General features: G+C 38.8%; 1 protein-coding gene across 3 annotated transcripts in view; it reads left to right on the top strand.

Moving 5' to 3' along the window:
* The window catches only part of MSH3 (mutS homolog 3), a 129480-nt gene that overhangs the window by 90381 nt on the left and 16497 nt on the right, over window positions 1-22602 (top strand). For all 3 annotated transcript variants that reach the window (XM_075411553.1, XM_075411554.1, XM_075411555.1), the window contains exons 19-20: window positions 2679-2793; window positions 5781-5938. In XM_075411553.1, coding sequence (XP_075267668.1) covers window positions 2679-2793; window positions 5781-5938 — 273 coding nt within the window. The remainder of the gene's footprint in view (window positions 1-2678; window positions 2794-5780; window positions 5939-22602) is intronic.

The following is a 22602-nucleotide window of genomic DNA, read 5'->3' as shown; positions in this document are numbered from 1 at the left end:
ATTCCCTCTGCCAGACAGTCCACATAAGCTCTATTGATAAGTGCTGTGTGTAACTTTTTAAATGTCATCGTGGGGCTGCGCTGCAAGTGCTTGGACAATTGCTTAGGAATAACCGTAGGAATTAGTAACATTTGAGACCTGTGGAAGTACAGCAAATCATGTATTAAATTTATGTGGATGAAGGGCAATCAGTTTACATATGTTTCTGCTTTTATTCAGCGTCAAATATGACATTGATCCTATCTGGACTCTTGCAATCTTGTATGCCCCTATCAAAATCTCTGTGAAAGTAATTGCTCACTTATTTCTGTATACTCAGATGAGAAAACAAACTGAAATCTGATTAATTCACTGTGCGGAGCTTAAATAATTCACTGAATTTTAAAGAGTGGCTTAGAGCTTATAAACTGGCAGGAAGGAGAATTCTCGGTGAAACTTCAGTTGGAGGAAAAGTGTCAATTAGTTTTGGAGGGCTACTGATGGGACTTTGATATTAGCTAATCTACGTATTTCAGAGGAATTTTTTGTAGTTGAGTGAGGATTGTTTCACATCACCTTACCTGAGGCATGTGAATGAGTCAAGAAGTCAGGAGCACAGGTGCTCCACACAGTTACTGGAGAGAGGTGGGCACCTCTTTGAGTTTTGAGGCATTTCAGGACCCCTGTGTTGGGAGTCTCATCCTTTACATGGACGATGTACAACATCAGAGCTCTCAGGCAGCAAAGTTAGATATGTAAAGATGATGGCATAGGTAGCCCAGGGATCATCATCTGATGTTGCAGTATCCACTCTGCAGACTGTGAATTCGTTTAACTTAAAAGAATGTTGTTGAAAAGGTAGTATGTGACTAAAGGACATGTTATAAGTTCTAGAGCAATTTTTTTTCTTTTTTCCCCCTCTCCTACTGCCTGACACATGATTGTCTGATCGTGGGAACACAGGGCAGGGAAGACCTTTTGAATGACGCTGGCAGAGTCCCTGCTTCAGCAAGCCCCATTGTCTAAAAGCAGAACAGGCAGTCAGCAAGGCTCATGGCATCCTAAAACCACATCCTATTCATGTCGTGTCTCACAGTTACATGGAAGGAGGCTTGAGCAGTTAAAAAAGGGAATTATTTCCAAAGATGAAGGCAGAATTATAAAATGGCAAATGGGTCATTTAGCTGTGATCTCCATGTAAAGTGGAGAGGTACAGGAGGAAGTGCTTCTAGGTGTATGCTCCTCCCTTTGAACACCATCACATTACAGCTCCAAACAACTTCACCATCCAGGAATTGGAGGGTGAAATTTCCTTTCTTTGTCCCCCAGGCCTAAGACTTTGTCTGTATTGGTTTAATCTCAGCTATACAACCTCTCGAAATACCTTTATGATAAAAAACCCACATCGTTATCAGCTTACACCTCTTCCCCAGTGCTTTGTGTTCCTAATACGCTATTTATTTTATCTCCATTTTCCTTTCAAATTGCATCATCATTCTTCAAACCAAGAAAAATCATGCTCCCCACATCTTGTCTTCCCTCTAAAGTCCACTGAACTGAAAAGTTAATTTCCAGTAAAAAAATTCTGGGCTTTATTCCTTTATTCTCCTTTTCTCAGCTGCTCCCACTTTCCAAAGTTACTACTCTTATCTAAGTGTGATTGTACTTCTAGGGTAGGAAAATGTTACTGAGACGTGAAACCACACTTACCTCTCCATTGAGTGCTGCACTTCAGTTTATGATGAAAAAGTGAACTTAGGTTGCAGAGAACAAAAAGAAACCATAGTCATAATACAGTGGAACATGCTTCTCTTGCATTTTTTGTTCTGTGAAGAATGAGCAGCTCTTGGAGATGAAGCTTTTCAGACATGGAGACATGTAACGTAGAATTAGACATGTGGTATTATTAGACATGTAGACAAATCCGTAGCTAAGGTGGAAGCATTTGAGGCAAAACTTATTTTCACATTGTTTGGGGGTGAAAGAAAAAATGTAAGTGGTATTGATCTGGTTTGTGTATTAATTTCTGAAAAGGTACTGTCACTTCAGTGTTTCAACTTCTTAAACTCTTTCTATAGACAGTTATTGTTAGATATTGTTTGGGAGTTGCTGTCAGATTATGAGAGCTGTAATAGGAGAATTACAGCTCTGTCATACTGTAGTCTTTGATTTGTATTGTTTAGTATATTATCAATCATAATATGCATAGTTGGACAATTTTCTTTACTCACCACACTCCAGTTAGGACTTAATGCAGTAACAGGCTGGACCAGTTCATGAGCAAGATCATTCGGAGAATATGAAATGTATCTACAAAAGGTGGCAGTTTGCACAAGTTGGTGCAGTGGTGGGAAGAAAGCAAGCTGTCCTCCAGTTCGGGCATTTTGCTATTCCTTGTTTATTTTGTAGTTCTTTAGTTTTTTAGAATACACACAAACAACTATAAACATTCCCTAGGTAATGAAAAAAATCATGAAAACACTCTACAATTTCTTTATCCAATCTGCTAAATATTTTTTTAGAACTGAATGAAATCAAGGAAATTTTTAGAAGTATTCAATAGCAATAATTCATTTTTGTCATGTATTTTTTCACGAAAGTTTGCCATCATGGATGACCCTCCTGAAGGCTTTACTTACGGTAGTTCTAAATAATCAGTTAAAATAAACATTGAAATTAACATCTCTTCCTTTTTGCAGACCAACTGTGCAAGATAATCGGCGAGAAATAGTTATAAAAAATGGGAGGCACCCTGTGATTGATGTACTACTGGGAGAACAGGATCAGTATGTTCCAAATACCACTAACCTTTCTGTAAGTACTGAGATACTGTTTGAGCTTCAAAATCATTCAAGGGAAGGAATCTGGGATTTGCTTCTTGGCCAGGAAGTTATAATAAATAATTTAATCATACAACTATCTGCTTGCTTGCATTTCAGAGAGGTACTGCTAAAGATAGCTCAGACTTTTTTTTAGGTATTTCTCTACTATGTGTTTTGCTTTTTTCTGGCAGTATTAATTTCATACAGCCTTTCTTGATCTGACAGAGCAGACTTGGAGCTCTGACTCTTCACTGCGTAGAGTCAGTGCACACTCTGTAGACTGCACATTAGTTCTGAGAAGTCTTTCATATTAAGATACGATAAAGATCCCCCATTGCGAGGTGTAGTCTGCAGGTTGTATATTACCCGTAAGTCTCTCTCTGGCTGTTGTTTTCTGCAATAGAGAATGATGTTGAGAAGTAGTAAGACTGTTACTTGCTTGGTATTGTTGTCAGTAGGTCAAAGAAGGTAGGGGGGCTACTTTTTAATGTTTTCAATGTAATGTCACCTAAATTGTATGATCTATATTACATAAAATTGCTATAAATATGCAATTACCACAGGTAGGAAACATTGCCATATTTTTTCACATAACTGTTTCTGATAAGCATATTTTAGTTTGTTACTGTCTTCTTTTTTTCCTGAAGAACTAAAATCTGTCTTTTAAATTACATGTCCTTTTGACATTTTCTGTTAAATATTTGCCTGTCTATAATGCTTTTGAAATACTACGTGTCAATTCTCAGTGAATATAAAAAATATGCTTGCAACTTAACTCTGAACACATCACTGCATTTTCATACAGTAAATAGAGAAAAGGTGTGAAACAGATGTCAGTGTGGAGCATTGCTGTGATAAACACTGTTCAAATTTGTATGTGTTTCTCCAGAAATATTTTAAATGCTGTTCTATACCGAACAATGATGCAGATATTGTGCAGTACTTCAGGGAATGTTTTCAAAATTATTTGTCAACTCCAAACAAGCGACAGATGGCACTTCCAAAAAATTCAGCATTTCATTCAGTAATCATCATGCACTTTGCCCTGTTAGTCCCATTCTTATGTTGCCTCTCTAAATACTGAATATTACAACATCAAGTGATAATGGTAGAATCACTCTTGCCTCTACTGCTGGGTTGAGGGAACCTAGTTTATGAAAATGCCTATAGTTCTAAACGGATGTATTTGAATCAGCTGGAAAATGCATCTCCTGTCATGTTTTCAGCTGAAATGTTGTCAAATATCTAACGTTAGGAAAAGCTTTCTTGCAGTGCCCTGAAGTAAACATCTTATTCTTCTGTTCCCCCTACCCTCCTAAAATATTCATGCATTCTTTTAGTACTTTTAACTTCAGCCATAAATTCTGAAAAGATGTTAGCTTATGGTTGCATGCAATTGTAAGGGCAAATGGGTTCTCTCATCTGATGCTACAGCATATGTTCTTTCTGAAAGCTGGCTTTGCAAACCAGCCACCAGTCTCACAACATGGTTGGAGGGACCCTGAAGGGATACCAAACGCATGCAAGAAATTTGTGGATTTTAGCAGATGAACTCATGCTGGTTTTAAGTATCTGTAAATTCTGCTGTTTTGAGCCAAATGGTGGCCCTGATGAAGTTTTAGTAACAGTATTGAAACTATACCTTGGAGACGAGGATGTTATGAATTTTGTTTCTTTATAGTCATATGTACTTTATTACATCCATCCTTTGTTCCTGATGGCATTTTCTGGGTTTTGACTTAATTGCAGCTTCCTTATGGAAGAGGTTTTCTTCAGAAAAGCTAAAGAGCTTTTTAAGTGTGATAATACTGATTGCATGTGTCTTCTCTGTGATCTGGATTATGGTGTAAGTGACAGTCCAATCTAAATTTCATTTGCCTCCCTATTAACAGAATGAAAGCATGATTGAAAAATGAATCTGTAAAGATCGTGAAGTTTATTTTGTGGAGAGTTGTTGTTGTCACAGTACCTGATCAGTTCCAAGTTTCCTACATAGCATGGCTAATGTTCGTTGTGCACAGCTTGTCCTTTCTTGCATGCTCCTCCCATGAGGCAATGGAATATGCTGACTTTTGTTTCATCAGTTGTTGTATTTCATTGTATGTACCCAGTAGAAAGGATAAGTCTAGTTGTCTGAAGTCCTTGCATAACTGAATTTTCTAGTCTTGATTTGGGCTATGTGAAAGCTTTATAGATTCATTGATGAGTTTTAATTTTGTATTAGCAATTGTCTTGCACCAGAGGAAGACAGTTTTATTCTGGAGCTATAGGCATGTAGCAATGCCACAGGAAGTCTTACAGCTGAGCCGAGCTTTTGCATCTGATTTAATTTCCAGAGGATTTCACTGGTTAGAGAAACTGAACAATACAATCTGCTCACAGTATCTGTGTTGCAGTCAAGTATTGCCAAACTCAGCAATGTCTTGATTTCTTCTTGTAGCCAGTGTTTGAATGTGTGTGTGTTGTACCAAGGCAAGCAATTATGAATGGGTGTAAAATGTAGGTCAGTTCTTTCTCTGCCAGGCCTTGTCCCCATTTGGCTATGAGAGCTCCAGCTGGAGAGGAATCCAGATCACAACCAAATTAGGATAGCACTGGCTATACTAAAAGCTGATGGGTTTCTCCCTTTCTCCAAAGAAAATTGCACAGAAGATTCTTGGACTGCTTTCTTGGCTTCTTAATGGAGAAAGGGAAGGTTCCCCCTCACTCTGTCCAGTTTGCTCAAGAGTAATGAAAGTTGGTTGTGCTGCTTCTCTCTCATCAGCCTGGAGAGGTCTTGGGAAGATTTATCCATCTGAGACTTCATAATATCTTGAGAAGTGAATGCCATGAACTCCAAGAACGAAGGAAGTTCTTCACTTAGAATGTTTAATCCTGAGGACTTGTCCTATATCCCTCTAGGCACATACACACACCAGTCTTTCTTGCAAAAACACCGTGTGCACGGCAATGTATTTGACCACTGTTTTATGTTTCCAGGGAGATGGTGAAAGGGTCATGATAATAACTGGACCCAACATGGGAGGAAAGAGCTCTTATATAAAGCAAGTTGCATTAATCACAGTCATGGCACAGATTGGTTCTTACGTTCCTGCAGAGGAGTCGACAATTGGTGTTGTGGATGGTATTTTTACCAGGTAATCTTTCAAAACTTGCTGTATGCTTATGAAAACATTATTGTGGCAGGATGTGAGTGTGTGTATATCAAAATATAATTTCATTTTTCATTTAGAACTTTGGAACTTATACTTGAACTTTCCTTCTTAATTTTAAACACGTGCATCAGTTGTTAGGTTCTGATTCTGATTTTTCTGGTAAGCTGTAGTACTTGTTTTGGAATCTTTAATCTTTAAATGATAATGTGTCTATCTTGATTAAGAAGCAGATATCTAATTTCATCTGCCTGAATGGACATCTCAGCCAAATTTATTCTGCTGGGTGATAGCCAAATGATGTTTCCCCTCAAATGAATGCTGTCACCTCTAAAAACCATGTCACAATTTCTGCTGTGCAGCACAGTTATACATACTCAAAAGATTTGAGACTGAGAATTTGGGACTGCCTATATTCTATGCTTATTATCCTTCCTGTACTATCAGTCTTCATGTCTTTTAAAGAGTGAATAATGGAGTTCATTTCACTCAGCATGTCTCAGCCTTCTTTTTAAGATAGTGCCGAGTGATTTTTAAAGATTATCAGTACATTCAAAACTTTTGTATTTTATAATCTGAAATTACCAAGGATTATTCAGCTGTTTTTTCCCCTTTTTCTTTAATCTATTTTTTAATCAGCAAAAGTTCTGTGTTACTGATGGTATTTCAGCTGGATAATGATTTATGGTTGTAAGTTTGGCAACAACATCTGTAGTAGAATAATTTTTTCCTGAAATTCTCATTCTATGATGGTGGAGTGCATGTCAGAGTTAACTTTTAAAAGAATCTGCAATACTGCTCAGCTGGGATTGCTTCATCGTACAAAGATGTTATGTCCTTATGCCTCACTGTGTCATGACAAAAATGAATGTAGTTGCACTTTGATGCACTTCAGTGCTAAGCAGTTGAACAAATTAGAAACCAATTTATATTAGCTTTCCAAAATTAATTGGAGCTGAGAATTCAGAATGGTTACCTTTTTTTTCCCTAACCTGTGTTGAAAGTAATTGACTGATTGATTGGATGGGCATTTCTTGAGGGGACATGGAGATGAGCGAGATCTGATTTACTTTACAGTAAAAATATTACAACATTACTAACAATTTAAAGATTTTTTTGTCTTCCTCTGTGTTTTGTAGGTGAACTTAGAGTACTTTACTTGTTTTCACACTTACTTGGTTTCTAGCTGTATGTGCAGAAGTTTGTAACTCCTAAGCTTGGTATACCTTTTCCTCTACCTTTATTTGACTGTCGTTGCAACAGGATTATTCTGCAGAAAAATGAGTAAGAGTGACACAGTCACTGGCAGTGTCATTTTGTTTTGTGCCAACTAGGAAGTGAACAAATTGATTTTTGTCCTCTACAGTGCAAAAACCTTGAAATGAATATATCTGAGTTCCACCTGTTCCCAGTGCATTTCTCTGATTCCACTTAGCTTTTCTCTGCATTATTGGTATTTTTCACATCTGTTCGGACAAGGTCGTGTGGTTGAAGTAAAAACTTAGGCTTTTAGATTTCAAACCAAGCAGACCTAGAGCATGTTACTTACTGGCTGTGAGATTTCAGACCATTTCATTTGGTGCCCAGTCAGATTCTAACAGAGGGCATTGATTTCCACCACCACCCCCCGAGTCTACGTCACCTTTGGAAGGTCAGCTGGATATGCCATTTTCATTTAATGTGAAATGTGTCAAACACCAGATGAGTATACTAAAAAATTACTTATCATTACACTGGCAATTAAGAATAAAGTGATTGGCTCAATATTAATAAAGAAGAAACTGAAAATATATTGTTGAGATAGAAAGAGTCATGAATTAGTTAAAAGGTTAACAGGAAGCAAAAAAGCTGAGTTTGTGTATTGCATTCCTTCAGAAATCCAGGATGGTCATTTCAACCTGTAAAAGATTATCAGTGGAACTGCTTGTCTGTGCATCTGTTTAAACTTCCCTCTTTTGTATAGTGTAATTTGAGGGTATCAATTGTACTGTTGGGACAGGCATTAGCCGGTTGCAATATTCTTACAGGATATTAAATCTTGACCCAGCCATAGTCTTCCTTCCAGCACAAATGTTTAGGAGAATACTTGCAGCACAATTTTGCTTCAGTCTGTGGTGTGTGGGGGCTGTCCTTGCTCTGCATATCCAAGTGCTGGCATCTGTGCTCCCCAAGTACGTGAGTTGTCAGTGCTCTTTTCTGTCCTGCTGCATTTGATTGTTAGTAGCCACAAAGTGGTCTTTATTGTCCAGTCTGGTCTTTGCCTAACTCCTGCTTCATTTTCAACTACCTCAAATCATAAACTTCACCCTCTCTAATAAGAAAAGGAGTAATTTACCAGACTCTGCAGCTCAGAGGTTCAGGGTGCACAGAGACTGTCCAGGAAGCAGGCACCTCTCTTTCGGTTTGCTTGGGTATTTTGGGTTGTTGGAGTTTTTTTGGCGGTTCTGGGAAAGATCTTAAAGTATGTATGTCTGTCAGGCAAGGTTGATGTTTATCATTTACTATTTTAGCCCTAGGAAGTTATCTTTGTAATGGTTTTTAATGCCTGGTTTGAGGAGAAAAACAAGAGATTCAGCTGCCACATGATGTGTCCTACATTGTTTCTTTAATGTTGTCTGACTGAGCATACATTTCTAAAGCCTCAGCTTTTGCCAAGAGCTCTCCTCTGGTAGAGAGTGAGCTTGAGGAGATCAGAGATTTTCTGGTAACTTTCCCCCAGTTTTGCTTTTATTTTGTTTTCTTCTGTGTTTTGTTTTGTGTGTTGGCTTTGTTTGTTGTTTGTTTTTTTTTAATAGGATAACAGCTATGCAGACCTCCTTTCTGCACTGCCACCCCATGCCACAAGTGTCTTGTTGGAAAATGGGATTTTTTTGTTGATAACTTTGGTATATTTTTAATCTTTTAAAAAGATTCCATGGGAAGATGTCAGTTTCCAAGTTATTTTCCTCACTGCCATGGTGTGTTGTTTTCTAGATGATGCTATTAGCGTAGCACCCCTGCTGTGAGGGATGCTTTATAGGTGGGCTCTATGAGGAGTTCTGTGCATGAGCCATGATGCTGCTTGCTAAATTTTTGTGAATATTTGTGCTTTATACTGCAGTTTCTTTTTCATTTGTAGACTGTATCTTTGAAGTGTGATTTATATATATGTTTAAGAGATTTGTCTAGGATTTGTATCTTGTGTTCTGAGTAGGGTTTCCATGGAAATTGAAAGGTTGCTACTATGGTTATTCCTTTGAATATATTTAGTATTTATGTATTATAGCTTCTCTAAATTGACTTTAAATACTGCATTATATTAAACATCTTTAAAGATGCAAAAGGAATTGTGTTGCTTACAGGTACAGTGAAAATAGGAATGATTCATTACTCGGTGTATAGACACAATACAATGATAAGGCTAGTTCAAGCATTTCGGAGTAGTATGGATAATTTCATCCTAAAGAGGGGGATAGGGAGAGAATCTTCCCCTGCATAATGCCCCTAAACCCAGATGATATGCTGTTACAAGTCTGTAAATTGAAAACTTGGGAGAGACGGAGGGGAGAGTAATTTGCTACAGCACCCTGCTTGTGTTACTCACTTCTTAAGCAAGTCTCTGAGTGCTCCAATGGACCCTCCCAGATCTCACCGTTTCTTATGTGTAAAAACAACCTTACTATTTCCATTGCTATGCTTTGTTCCTAATCCTAGGAAGGAGGTGCTAGGGGTTGTCAAATAAGTAAAAAGTTTGCGTTATCGTTCATAACATCAGACTAAAAAGACACTATAATCATTCCCAATATTTCTGTATTTTTATTTAAAGCTATTTTGAGCACAGATTTCTATATCGTATTATTAAAGTGTTTGTAAATATTTCTTACTTGAAATTCTATACTTACATTATTTTTTTTTTTCATGAGTCAGTGTATGTGTAAACCATTTTTATACAGAAAAAGGCTGTATGCTGTGCCCATTATTTAAGGGGTATCTGTAATATGGAGGGAGTACACAGTATTTTGAGGATGTTTTGCTGGTTGATATTTTTTTTTTTTTTTCCTCCAATAAGGGATAATGTTTTCATGCAACCTTTGCTTAAGGAATTTGTCTTAATCAGTGCCATTATATTTAAGAATTTTAGAAGAGTTTTGGAAAGGTCAGTGCCTAGTGTATTTTGACTTCTAGTGGAATTTGAGTATTTAATTCTCTGATGTTTGAAAGTTCCTATCCACGTTTCTCCTTGCAGTAAATGGGTTCAATTTTTGCTTTAAATTAACCTTCAATTTGTGTTAGCTCTTCTAATGTAATTATTCAGACGTTGAAATTAATACAGTTTCTCTGTGTGTTTGCATAGAAAGACAAAGCAAGTGTGGACACACACATATGGAGGAACTAATGAAAGAAATTCTGTTGACCTAATCATGCGTTCAGAAGAGGCAATGTTTAGCTGTTGAAGAATGCTGACCTTTAAAGAGGTCCCACTTACAACTGATTATTGATGTAATTTTTTACAGCTAGAAAACTTCAGCCTGCTTCCTGTAGGTCACTAGTAGTTCTTCATGAGGGTCAGTTTTCAAAATTCAGAGAGAGAGACAGAGAGAGAAAATGTTATAACAATTTGAAATTAAAATATGTTCAAGTAAACAAGCTAATCCATAGTTCAAATTACTGAATGCCTTGTATTTGAGATTTTAAGAATCAATTTATTGAAATCACAAGCTACCATTAGAAAGAATACTGTGGAGGAGACCAACTCCTACCAACTCTAGGTGATGGGTAAAGGGGCAAAGAAGAGTTTCATTCCTACAGCATTTACCTGCCAGGCTTCCTCTTCTTGTGTTGATATAAAAGCTATTTCACTTATTTAGGTGATCAGACATTAGTATGTCATGCTATGGTGACATACATCTTCCAGTGAAGTTTTATACCATCAACCAAATAGGGCGAAATGATGCCGTGAAAAGCCGGAATTGAAGACTCAGTAGTCGGCAGACTATTAAGCAGGTATTCTTTATTACGGCGCCGGGCACACGGGGGATCTCTCCTCCAAACGCGTGCACCGAAGAGACACAGTTACTAGGTATTTATGCTATGTTAACATACATATTCATTACATCTCCAAGAAATGTTTATCATAGTAATGCCTTTTCCGAGAATTCATTAATATATGGTAATGTCCATCGCACATGTTTGTTTGGCGTCTCTCGGCAGGGGTCTTCAGATTATCCTGCAGCCTCCTTATCTCTGTAGTTTGCATACCTGTTCTCCCAAGGCCCAGGCGCCTAAAGGGATTATTCAGGAGTCCCTTGTCTTGCAACCGTCGGAATCATTCACAAAGAACCAAGACTTGTTTCTGACAACCTGAAGTGATAACATCCCCTACATGTTACATTTGTTACATTTACAGTTATCAATCCCTCCTTTTCTTTTGAGGATTTGTAGCTAGAAAGCTATGAATCCTCACTATTCTATTTTGTAGGTATTATTTTCAAATTCCTTTAGTCTTTCACACCAAGGCTCTGGGAAAAGTATTTTCCAGTTTCTATTTGGTGCCTAATCTTGTTCCTTTTCCAGTCACTGTATGTCTCAACTGAGCCCTGACAACACCAAAGGAAACATTTGAGAGACATGCAAACAAGTATTCCCAAAACCACCAGTGTGATCATTCCCATGAATAATTGTTTCAACCATTCTAAATTGGGGAGCCAAGAGGTTAATTTATCCCATAAGTCTCGAAATCCCAAGGAAGTATAATCCAAAGATACTTCATGGAATACTCGTGTTTTCTCCCAGAGTGTGTTCAAATCTGCTTCTATCTGTCTGTCTTTATTGATATATGCACAGCAACGGGTACTGATGATCATACACACTCCCCCTTCTTTGGCAGTCAATAAGTCTAATGCCATTCGGTTCTGTAGCACAACTTTGCTAAGGGATGATATTTCTGTCTGTAAATTTTCCATAGTATTTATTGTTAGATTTTCCATCTTTTCTAAAACCATGGAAATGTTTATTATGGCTTTTACCAGTTCGCTTACTCCTAGCCTTGGTAAGAACCATCTGACAAAGCTATGAAACTTTGTTCCCCTACTTACAAGTGGGTTGTCTTCCCGTTTGGCTCGTCTCCATGATGTTCTTAATATGCCTTTAGGTATTTGGGACTGATTATATATTCGGTCCTGGCTGACTAGATGACCTATGGTACACATTCCCTTCCAACCCGCAGGGAGTCTCTTTCTGCTAATGCCATCACCACATAGCCACCAATACGTGTTGTGTAATTTACAGGGCCCCGTCAGTGGCTGTGAGATTAGCTCTGCAAAATGCTCCGCGGTTTACCCAGCCAATTGGTACATTCCTCAAATAATCCCAGTTCGAGGGGCTATAGGTTTCTAATTGGGTTCTGCTACAAAAATCCATATATATCATGCCTGTCCCTTTCAAATTGCAAGTTCCTACTTCTACTGTAGTTTTGTTGATCAAATAATCATTCCACCCATCCCTGCAAGTACAATTTTTGTGTGTATGGAAGGGGGTCAGCATGAACAAGTGTTGGATCTTGCTTTCCATAGGCAGCTATTATTGCTGACCAATATCTGGGAGTTGTTATCTAATATCTGTAGGTCACATCTTGGTCCAGTCATGTAGTTTGAGTTGTCATGATCGCAGTATCCTAAAAAGCCTAGGTTTAACAAAGTTACCGCCGCAATCATAGTTTCAAACCGCCAGCCTTTTCGACCATCCGTCCTGGTTTAGGAGCCTTCTTCACTCGGGAATAATGGATCCAGGCCGGTTGTTCTTTAATCTTGATTGCAGTGAAGGTAGTCAGCAATACCTGGTAAGGTCCATTCCACTTCTCTCTCAGTGGATCACCTGAAAAATTCTTAACATAAACCCAATCTCCAGGGCTAAATGGATGGATCGAGTGATCTAACCCTTTAGCCCTGGTACCCAAAACATTTTTACTAATCCTTTCTAATTGTTTTCCTAAGGATATAACATAATTCTGTAGATACTGATTTCCCAACTGGTTCAAATCTTCCCCCTGATATTTAGCCTGATATGGTCTCCCATATACTATCTCAAAAGGGCTCAAATTTTCTTTGGCCCTAGGTTTTACACGTATCCGAAGTAGTGCAATAGGCAATGCTTGGTACCAATATAGATTCGCTTTTTGGCATATTTTTGCATCTTTTCTACTTGCCCACTGGCTTGTGGTCTGTAGGGCGTATGTAACTGCCAATTGATTCCTAACAGTTTGCTGACCTGTTGCACTACTTCTGCACAAAAATGCGTCCCCCTATCTGAGGAGATAATTGTCGGTACCCCAAATCGAGGTATTATTTCGTTTAATAATACCTTAGTTACTTCCCTTGCTTTATTTGTTCTACAAGGGAATGCTTCTGGCCAACCTGAAAAGGTATCCATAAGTACTAATAAGTACTTGTACCCTCCTTTCCTTGGAAGTTCAGAGAAATCAATTTGCCAATGTTGTCCCGGTATACTTCCCTTCCCAATACCGCCTAATTGTACCCGGTTACCTGTACTGGGGTTATTTTTAAACATGTTTCACACTGTTGGGTTACTTGTCGGACTGTAGTATACAAATTTTTCCCTATTAATTTCTGATTTAAAAATTTGTACAGGGAGTCCGCTCTCCAGTGTGTCCTATTGTGTTCTTCTTTAACCACCCCCCATATCTGTTTAGCAGGGATTATAATTCTGCCATCACTTAAGTAGGCCCACCCTGGGATGGAACTTGGCCCCCTAATCCCTCTATTAATTCTTCATCAGCTTTAGAATACTCAACATTTTCTTGGTCACTCAGGTTTCTATTTCTATAATCTGGAATTAAGGCTAAAATCTCTTACATTCTCTCTGCTGCCTGTTTAGCTTCAGAGTCAGCCAACCTGTTACCTCTTTCCTGGTCAGTGTTACCCTTCAGGTGTCCTCGGCAGTACATGATGGCAACTTTTGCTGGTAGTTGAACAGCTTCTAATAGTCGAAGGATTTCCTCAGCGTATTTAATCTGCTTCCCTTGCGCAGTTAGTAGTCCTCGCTCCTTCCAAATTGTCCCATGAGTGTGGACAACTCCAAAGGCATATTTGGAATCTGTCCATATATTTATCTTTTTCCTTTTGTTAACTCCAGAGCCCTAGTTAGGGCAATAGTTTCAGCCTTTTGAGCTGATGTTCTAGCAGGTAGTGATTAAGAACAAACTACTTCGTCTGCTGTTGTCACCGCATACCTGGCCTTTCGAATACCTTGTCCGACAATGCTGCTTCCATCAGTGAACCAGGAGTCCTGTGCATCTTCCAGGGGTTCCTCTTTCAGATCTGGTCTGCTGGAGTACACAGTCTCTATGGTTTCTAAGCAATCATGTACCGATGGTTCGGAGATTGATCCGCTGAGAAAAGAAACTGTGTTCATAATATTAGTTACTACAATATCAATATCATCTGATTCAATCAGAATGGCCTGGTATTGTAGAAATCGGGATGGGGAAAGCCAGTGTTTCCCTTTTTGTTCCAGTACAGCTGATACTGTGTGTGAGACCAGCACTGTGATCTTTTGGCCCAAGGTAAATTTTCGGGCTTCCTGAATAGTCAAGACCACCGCCGCCACAGCTTGCAGACATCCTGGCCATCCTTTGCTTACTCCATCCAGCTGTTTAGCAAAATAGGCCACAGCTCTTTTCTAGGGTCCCAGTTGTTGAGCTAGGATCCCGAGCTATGCCTTGTCTCTCATAAGAAAACAGCCAGAAGCATTTAGTAACATCAGACAGGCCCAGAGCCGGGGCCTTCATTAGATCTTGCTTAAGTGTCTGAAATGAGTTTTGAGCTTCTTTGGACCAGATCAATCCGGTGGGGTTGTTTTTCAAAAGTTCACATAAGGGTCTCACTATTATTCCATAATTATAAATTCATAACCAGCACCAACCTGTCAGTCCCAGAAAGGTCCTGAGCTCTTTTACCATCTGACGGAGGGGAGTCCTGCAGATGGCTTCATTCTGTTCTGTTCCTAGTTCTCTTTGTCCAGACAGCTTGCATCCAAGGTAGGTTACCCGTTGCCGCACCATCTGAGTTTTCTGTTGACAGACTTGATACCCATTTAATCTCAAAAACTTTAACAAACTGATAGTCTACTGTATACAGTCAGGTTTTGTTTCAGTTGCTATTAATGTCATCTACATGCTGTAAAAGGGTTCCATCTCTGGAGGGTGCGTTCCATGCTTCAAGTTCTCGTGCTAGTTGATTTTCAAAGATCGTTGGGCTATGCTTAAAACCTTGGGATAACACTGTCCAGGCAAGCTGGGGTTTTTTACCCGTGGTAGGATTTTCCCACTCAAATGCAAATAAATTCAGACTTTCTTTGGCTAAAGGCAGACAGAAGAATGCATCATTTAAATCCAATACCGTAAACCATACTTGCTACCACATGGTGTACGTCCCTAACAATCTTATTCACTTCTCTTAAATCCTGTACTACCCAGTAAGTTCCACCTGGTTTTGCTTTTTTTTTTTTTTTTTTTTTTTACTGGTAACACAGGAGTATTGTATTCTGATTCACACTCCACTAGTAGTCCATACTGTAAAAAGTTACCTTGTTTCCCCTCTTTTTCATTTCGTTTTTCTGTTGCTTAACTTCTAAGAACTTTGCTCCTTTTTTTTTTTTTTTTTTTCATTTAGAGCAGCAGCTAGCAAAGCAGCTTGTAACTTGATACCTTTCTGTTCTAATCACTTTACACAACCCTTTGGAAAATCCAGAGGGGTTTTCCTTTTGGGTTTTTTTTGGTTGTTTTTTTTTTTTTTTTTTTTTCAATACCGCGTTAAACTTTTCATCTCCTATACTTTTTAATTGTCCACAAAACCGCATCAATTCTAACAACATATCATAATTCAATTAATTGTTTCCTTATGAGGGGATCACCTCCCTCCGAAGCTCATGTTACAATAAAATAACTTCTCAACTTCTCCACCAATCGGTTAACACAACACACACACACACATACAACCTAGAAGCGATCTTTTAAAATCCTTCTGTTTACAAACTGTATCACCTAAGTACAACAATATATACAGGCAAACCACTTCAGTTAACATGTTTATATACATAGAGCTCTTTCAAAACAATATATACAGTATATTTAATACATACCCCAAAACCAGAGTCCCTAAATGATCGATCAATGCCAAATAACTAGAGAACTTGTAACCCCACAATATGTACCAACTTCTAAGTATTTTAAAACCTATCCCCAAATTCCCAATTCAATTCCTAAATCATGCCGATTTTCTTTAAGCAAACCAAACCCCATACATTATTAAGATGTTGTTGAGTGAGGGGTCTCCCCCTACTTTTCCCAATGTTGCCGTCTAGATCCTGGGAGAGGCTCTCAAAATCCCCCCCACGGGAAGACCCTGCACTGATACTTAAGAAATCATAAACCACGGCCCCGAAGACTCAGAGTTCAAATACAACAGTCCCAAGTCAAAAACTGGAAATCAGCAGAACATACCAAACGTACGTGGTGTTTTTTTCTTTTTTTTTTTTTCACCATTTTTTTTCTCTCTTTTTTTTTTCTTTTTTCTTTTTGACTTATTTGTCTTTCACACAGAGGCTTCATACACAGTCACACAAGCTTTCCAATGTGCTAGAATACATCCTAAGGGGCTTTTCTTTAAAATACCGCTGCTTTGCTGTCCCCCATTTTACTTTGTTGATTCTGTACCTCTGTTAGTCTTTATCTTAACAATTTTAATCTGTCGTCCCCTTCTGTCCCGCTCTGACCACGTTCCAAAAATGTCACAATTAATATTCTGGTCACAAGAAAAGAGGTTCACCGTGCAAGGTGGGTTTTTTTTTTTGGTTTTACGATGCCTGATGGGTATGTTAACAAGCCAGTATCCGAGATATCCGATATCCGAGTTCAATACCAACAAATCCGTATCGCCAGAAGTACAACTTAAGCGGGTTTCCTAAGCGTACCATACCGAATGTACGTTATTACAGAAGTACAAAGCTTAACCCATGCTTGTACCAACGCACAACTACCAAAAGCACGTTATTACAGAAGTGCAGAGCACAACCCGTGCCTGCACCAATGCACCAATACCCAAAAGCACGTTATTACAGAAGTACAAAGCTTAACCCATGCTTGTACCAACGCACAATTACCAAAAGCATGTTATTACAGAAGTGCAAAGCTTAACCCGTGCCTGCACCAACGTACCAAGACGTACACCCTCAGGCACTAGTAGCCTGGTGTACAGCGCTCAGCGTAGGACGTCTCCTACGACTTACGAGAACTCTCCAAATGACCGGTCTCACATACCAAAACAGAGAAAGAAAGTAAAAAAAAGAATACCTTTACTCGTTTAGATGGTCCTTGTCTGCTCCCGCAGTGATCCGAGTGAGGCGAGGAGTCCCTCCGGGAAATCCCGGGGGTACCCTAGGGAGTCCTGTTCTCAGCGGGTCCTGCAGCCGAGCAGAGCGGGTCCCATCTGGGGTGCCAGAAATGATGCCGTGAAAAGCCGGAATTGAAGACTCAATAGTCGGCAGACTATTAAGCAGGTATTCTTTATTGCGGCGCCGGGCACACGGGGGATCTCTCCTCCAAACGCGTGCACCGAAGAGACACAGTTACTAGGTATTTATGCTATGTTAACATACATATTCATTACATTTCCAAGAAATGTTTATCATAGTAATGCCTTTTCCGAGAATTCATTAATATATGGTAATGTCCATGGCACATGTTTGTTTGGCGTCTCTCGGCAGGGGTCTTCAGATTATCCTGCAGCCTCCTTATCTCTGTAGTTTGCAAACCTGTTCTCCCAAGGCCCAGGCGCCTAAAGGGATTATTCAGGAGTCCCTTGTCTTGCAACCGTCGGAATTATTCACAAAGAACCAAGACTTGTTTCTGACAACCTGAAGTGATAACATCCCCTACATGTTACATTTGTTACATTTACAGTTATCAATACCCTTAAAGGTGCAGCTTCAGTTGTATGAACTAATGTTATGCACTGTGCTTCTACTGGATTTGAAAACTCATGCAGGTTATGTGCTGCATGCTTAGAGGTTAAAGGAATAAATAGAAGCATCAGCAAGATGCATGTAGATTATCGTCTCATGCACTTCGTCTCTCTCAAAAGAATTATCTTGCTGTTCACAGATTCTCAGCATGTCTTTAATCGTCATGACGGCAAAGAAATAGAGTTTGAGTTGTCTAAGAGGTATATTAAGAAAACAGAGGGGTAGAGGATTTTGGCAATACAGGGTTGACAGGTGGTAGTGGTAGATTGTCTAGATAAGCAGCAGTTCAATTCTTTTGCTTTATGCAAGACATACAGTTGCCTGCACTTCAAGGCAATTGTCTTGGTGTAGGCTCTGTGTATCACAAGCTGTATTTAGGTGTACAGAACTTTGTCCTACATTTTATCCTTGTAACATGATTTAAATGTATTTTTAATATGGAGGGCACTCCTCATTGGTGAGTGAGTCTGTAGTTAGGAGATACTCAGTTCAAATTCCACTGTACATCTGAAAATGTGAAAACAGATGGTGGTTGCTCACCTTGGCTAGGGAAAGATAATTTTCTTTCTCTAGCTTGTATTACATGTCTATATACACGGTCTTTCAGATAGACATGGCCACAAGTGAAATCCTGAATCTGTCTGTTCCAGGATTCAAGTTACATAGCTGTTTCTTTGTATTTTCTTGTCTGTCTGTTGTATAATGATTTTGAACATGTGTGATAGCTGCTCATTGAAGTGTAACTAGAGTGAAAAAATCTTCAGGCAGCTGGTCCTTACGTGTCTTTTTGACACAACAAAGTTGCAGAGTCGTATAAATTAGGCCCTCTGACTTTAAGCTGTTGCCATCATAAAGTGACCTGATGCTTCTGATTGATTCAAGAGAAGCTGTGTGCTGCTGAGGACTCCACTCACCCTCTCACCTGCCCAGTCCTTCTAGAGTCTAGCAAAACATCTAAGAACAGGCCGTATCTACCCTTGAAAATACATCCCAGGTGCATGCATTACTCAGTTTGTCAGCAAGCAAGGTACTGCCAGTCAGTGCCAGACCAGAGTGGCACTCTGTCTTAGAGGCACCCTAGTAGTGCCCACCAGATAATCCTTTGTTCTCTTCTTAGAAGCGGAATAGGTGCAAGGAAAGCGAGTTCCTTCTGTCTTCTCAGTTCTTCGGTCAAAGTGACCATGCATGCGTTCAATCCTTTGCACAAGTCAGCCAGTCAACTTATATTATGCATTGCAGTTTGAAGAAGAAATGGCATTATTTATACATATGCCTGGCTTAACATAGTGACACTGATGAGATTAAGTCTCTTTTTGTCAGTAGGAAGCTGCTTTAAAGGCTGAGACATTTCATCGCAGAGTCCCTCTAAGTGGGTAACTCAATGTGTCGTGCTGTTCAGCCAGCTGGTGGCTGCCCGTCAATGCTTGCTCTGCTACTGCTCAGGTAATATCTTCAACTGATCCTGAAATTCACAAAGCCGAGGTGTCACCCATTCCACTTAAATTTGTGAGCGTTGCACACTCATATGGGAGAGAACTTGATGTTATATTGAAAAAAGCAGTATTTGAGTGCCTGCTTGACTGATGTGACTGGCACTCGTCATTTCCATTAACCTGGGAGCAGGAAGACCCATATCAGTCACGTGCAATTGGGTCCACGAAGATGGAAGAGGAAGGGACATATAAGTATCCCAGACTGACATTTCTAGTATGAGTTACTACAGTCACATTGGATCCTTTCACCCATACTAATTTCTCTGCCTTGATTGTTAACACCTAAAAGAGAATATATGGGCCAGAAAGTACGTGAAAGTTTGTGGCTGTGCCCTTGTAGGCTTGTGCAAGTATGCAGGATGCATGGAGCCCTTGGCCTTCTTCCCGTAACACCTGCAAAGACTGTAGGTATCTTGGTTTCTGCAGGGTGTATGCAAGAGGTCTTTTCCCATTAGTGTACACTGCTTCTTTTTTGTTCTTCAGAGGACTCAGAAGAGTGTGCACAATATGGTCTTTCTGTCAAGTCCTCTTACTGTACACAGCAGACTGTGCCTATTCCTCTGCCAAGGTGAAAAAAACCAAAGTGGAGTCATCTTTAGACTGGCATATTGCTGGCTTGTGTAGGAGAAATACAAGTTTATTCCACCTACAAATGTATATTACAAAAGCAGAACTGTGACTGTGTGTAGCAGATTCTTACATTTGGTACAACAGATGTTTAGGAACACCTGAAGTTGTTTTAAGCACCTGAATGCTTACCTTGTTTTGACATGGTCTAGAAGTTAAGAGATAATAATCTGAAGAAAAATGCTATTAAAGCTTAGAGGACAGTTTAGGGATGAAGGATTTCTTCAAAATAAACTAAAAACCCCAAGAAAATTCAGCCCTTATTAATCCACATTTCTTTAAAGGCTGTGCATCAAACATGCTAATACTTTATTCTGTATGTTTTATTCAGAATGTCTGTTTGTCTGATCTCTAAATGGTAGAATTGACTTTTAAAAAAGTCAGGTCTTAATAGATATATTTTGGATGTCACCTCCCTAAATACTTTAACAGGTATTTAATTCTGACAACTTGACAAACTCATATTACTGTTTTGTCAAGAGTGTGTGAAGCTGAAAGAAACTAGTAGACAAACCTTGCTATTGTCTCTCTAGACAAACACCCATTTTTTAAACTGGAAAAAATGTACATGTTTATAGCATCATTACAAATTTTGTATGATTAAAAATCACAATGGAAAGCAAATATTGTGTTAACACCTGCAAACATTTGGACAATCAATTTTGGATGTTTGTATTTATTTTTTCTTTGCTTCATTGGAATGTCACCATCATTAACATTTGAAAGATATTTAAAATTGCATGATTTACTTTAGCAGATTTAAATGTTCTAAAGGTTGTCAAGAGTACATTTTATAAGAAATCTTGAGAAAATCAGCACAGGATGGAGTGGTATGTGAAGCAGGAAAAAGAAAATGTTTCTGTTGGAATGTAAATTGGGTGGAAGATGTTTTCCAAGTGCTTTTCACAATAAGTTGAAATCTGAGGTAAATCACTTCAGAGTAAAAACAGAATAGTGCTCGTAAATATTAATGGCAGTGAATGTTCCGTTGATCTAATTGCTGGTGGCAAAAAACTTCCCAGCTTCTTGTAACTAGGCAAATAACGTTGCACTTAATTTCATTCCAGTTTCACTAGTTGGTCAGTAGAAGGGAGCTGCACAGGACCAGGACAAAGGGGGAAAATTTTTGTATTTCAAATAATAAATAAGTAATAAGCTTCATTATTTCAGAGCTTCACAGCGGAAGTGGTGCTATTCACACAGCAATAGACAAACTAAGGTTGAAAAAGAGAGCAGTTTATGACCAGAATGCAGTGTGTGATATTCTTTGCTACTTATGCGTTGCTAGGTTCACGGAACAGCTGTATTTGCAAAGAGACTGCCCAGGAACTAACTCACTTGAAACTGGTTTAGAAGCATTCTTCATTAGAAGTCTCTTCCTACACAGTGATCTCACTAAACATGATAAAGAAGTTAATATCCTCCATCCAAAGCTACTCTGTGTATTTAACCTTGATTGCTGAGGGGGCAGCATGCTGATGACATTTTAAAATGGTTTAGTAGTGTGCATGAGAGTCTTGCAGATCTTTTGTGTCTTATATGGGCCTGTTGCATCTTAGTGTTAGTCCTTCATTCTATGAGTGAAGTATGGTGGTATTGCGTTTCCCCCCTTGAAGGGGTCTACAATGATATTGTTTTGTAATAAGTCTTCAACAAAATATACTATACTTGGAATTATACATGAGAGATTACATAATCATGACACACCCCACCCCTCTTTTTAAAAAAATAAATAAATATATACTGAAAAATCTTTCCTGAAGTTACTGCATCATTACCATTTCATGGTTTCTGTGCCTTTTTTGGAATTCTTGTGCTGGGCACAACCTCCAAAATTAGTCAGGTCATTGGGCAGGACTAGCATAGGTTTTGTGTCTTCACATAAATTGTTTTCCTTTATGACAAACTCTTCAGTATTTTGCCAGAATAAGCATATAGCCTTTCATTTTGACATCACATGCAAATTTTGTTGTTCTTAACTGAAAAGACCAGTTACCAAACTAAAAAATTCCTTGCTTTCATTTATTGCTTAATTAAACTTTATTGATTTCTTTGAGGTTTACAGCGTAGGATTATGAAGATTAGTCTTTCTGTCTGTCCTAGAAATATCAGTTAAATCACAAAACCTGGCATGAGGATTCAGCTAGACAGCTTCTTAGTGCCTTTATCATAAAAATCTAGGCTATGAAATTCTGGTCTTAAGGTGACAGCAGTGTTTGGCAGGGTAGTCTGCAGGCGTCGCGTGTAATACAGAAATCACCAGGAGACTGAGTGCTGGATAGAAACTGTGGAGGAGTTTATCTCAGCAAAGCAACTTGTCTGTACCTGTTTTTGGCAAGAACTTTTTTGTGGATGCCTTGTTAGATTTATTTTTTTAGTTATTTACAGCTGAAAATAAATGTTTGAATTTAAGACATTCAGATTTTTCTTTGGAAAAAACCTAGATTCTCTCCATTTGGCTGTGCAGTTAGAGTCTGAAAGATAAGCGTCAGAAAATTTAAAAGCGAAGGT

The sequence above is a fragment of the Opisthocomus hoazin genome, chromosome Z (genome assembly GCF_030867145.1).
Source record: "Opisthocomus hoazin isolate bOpiHoa1 chromosome Z, bOpiHoa1.hap1, whole genome shotgun sequence".
In the NCBI taxonomy this organism is placed as follows: Eukaryota; Metazoa; Chordata; class Aves; order Opisthocomiformes; family Opisthocomidae; genus Opisthocomus; species Opisthocomus hoazin.
This window is presented reverse-complemented; position numbering and strand designations above follow the sequence as displayed.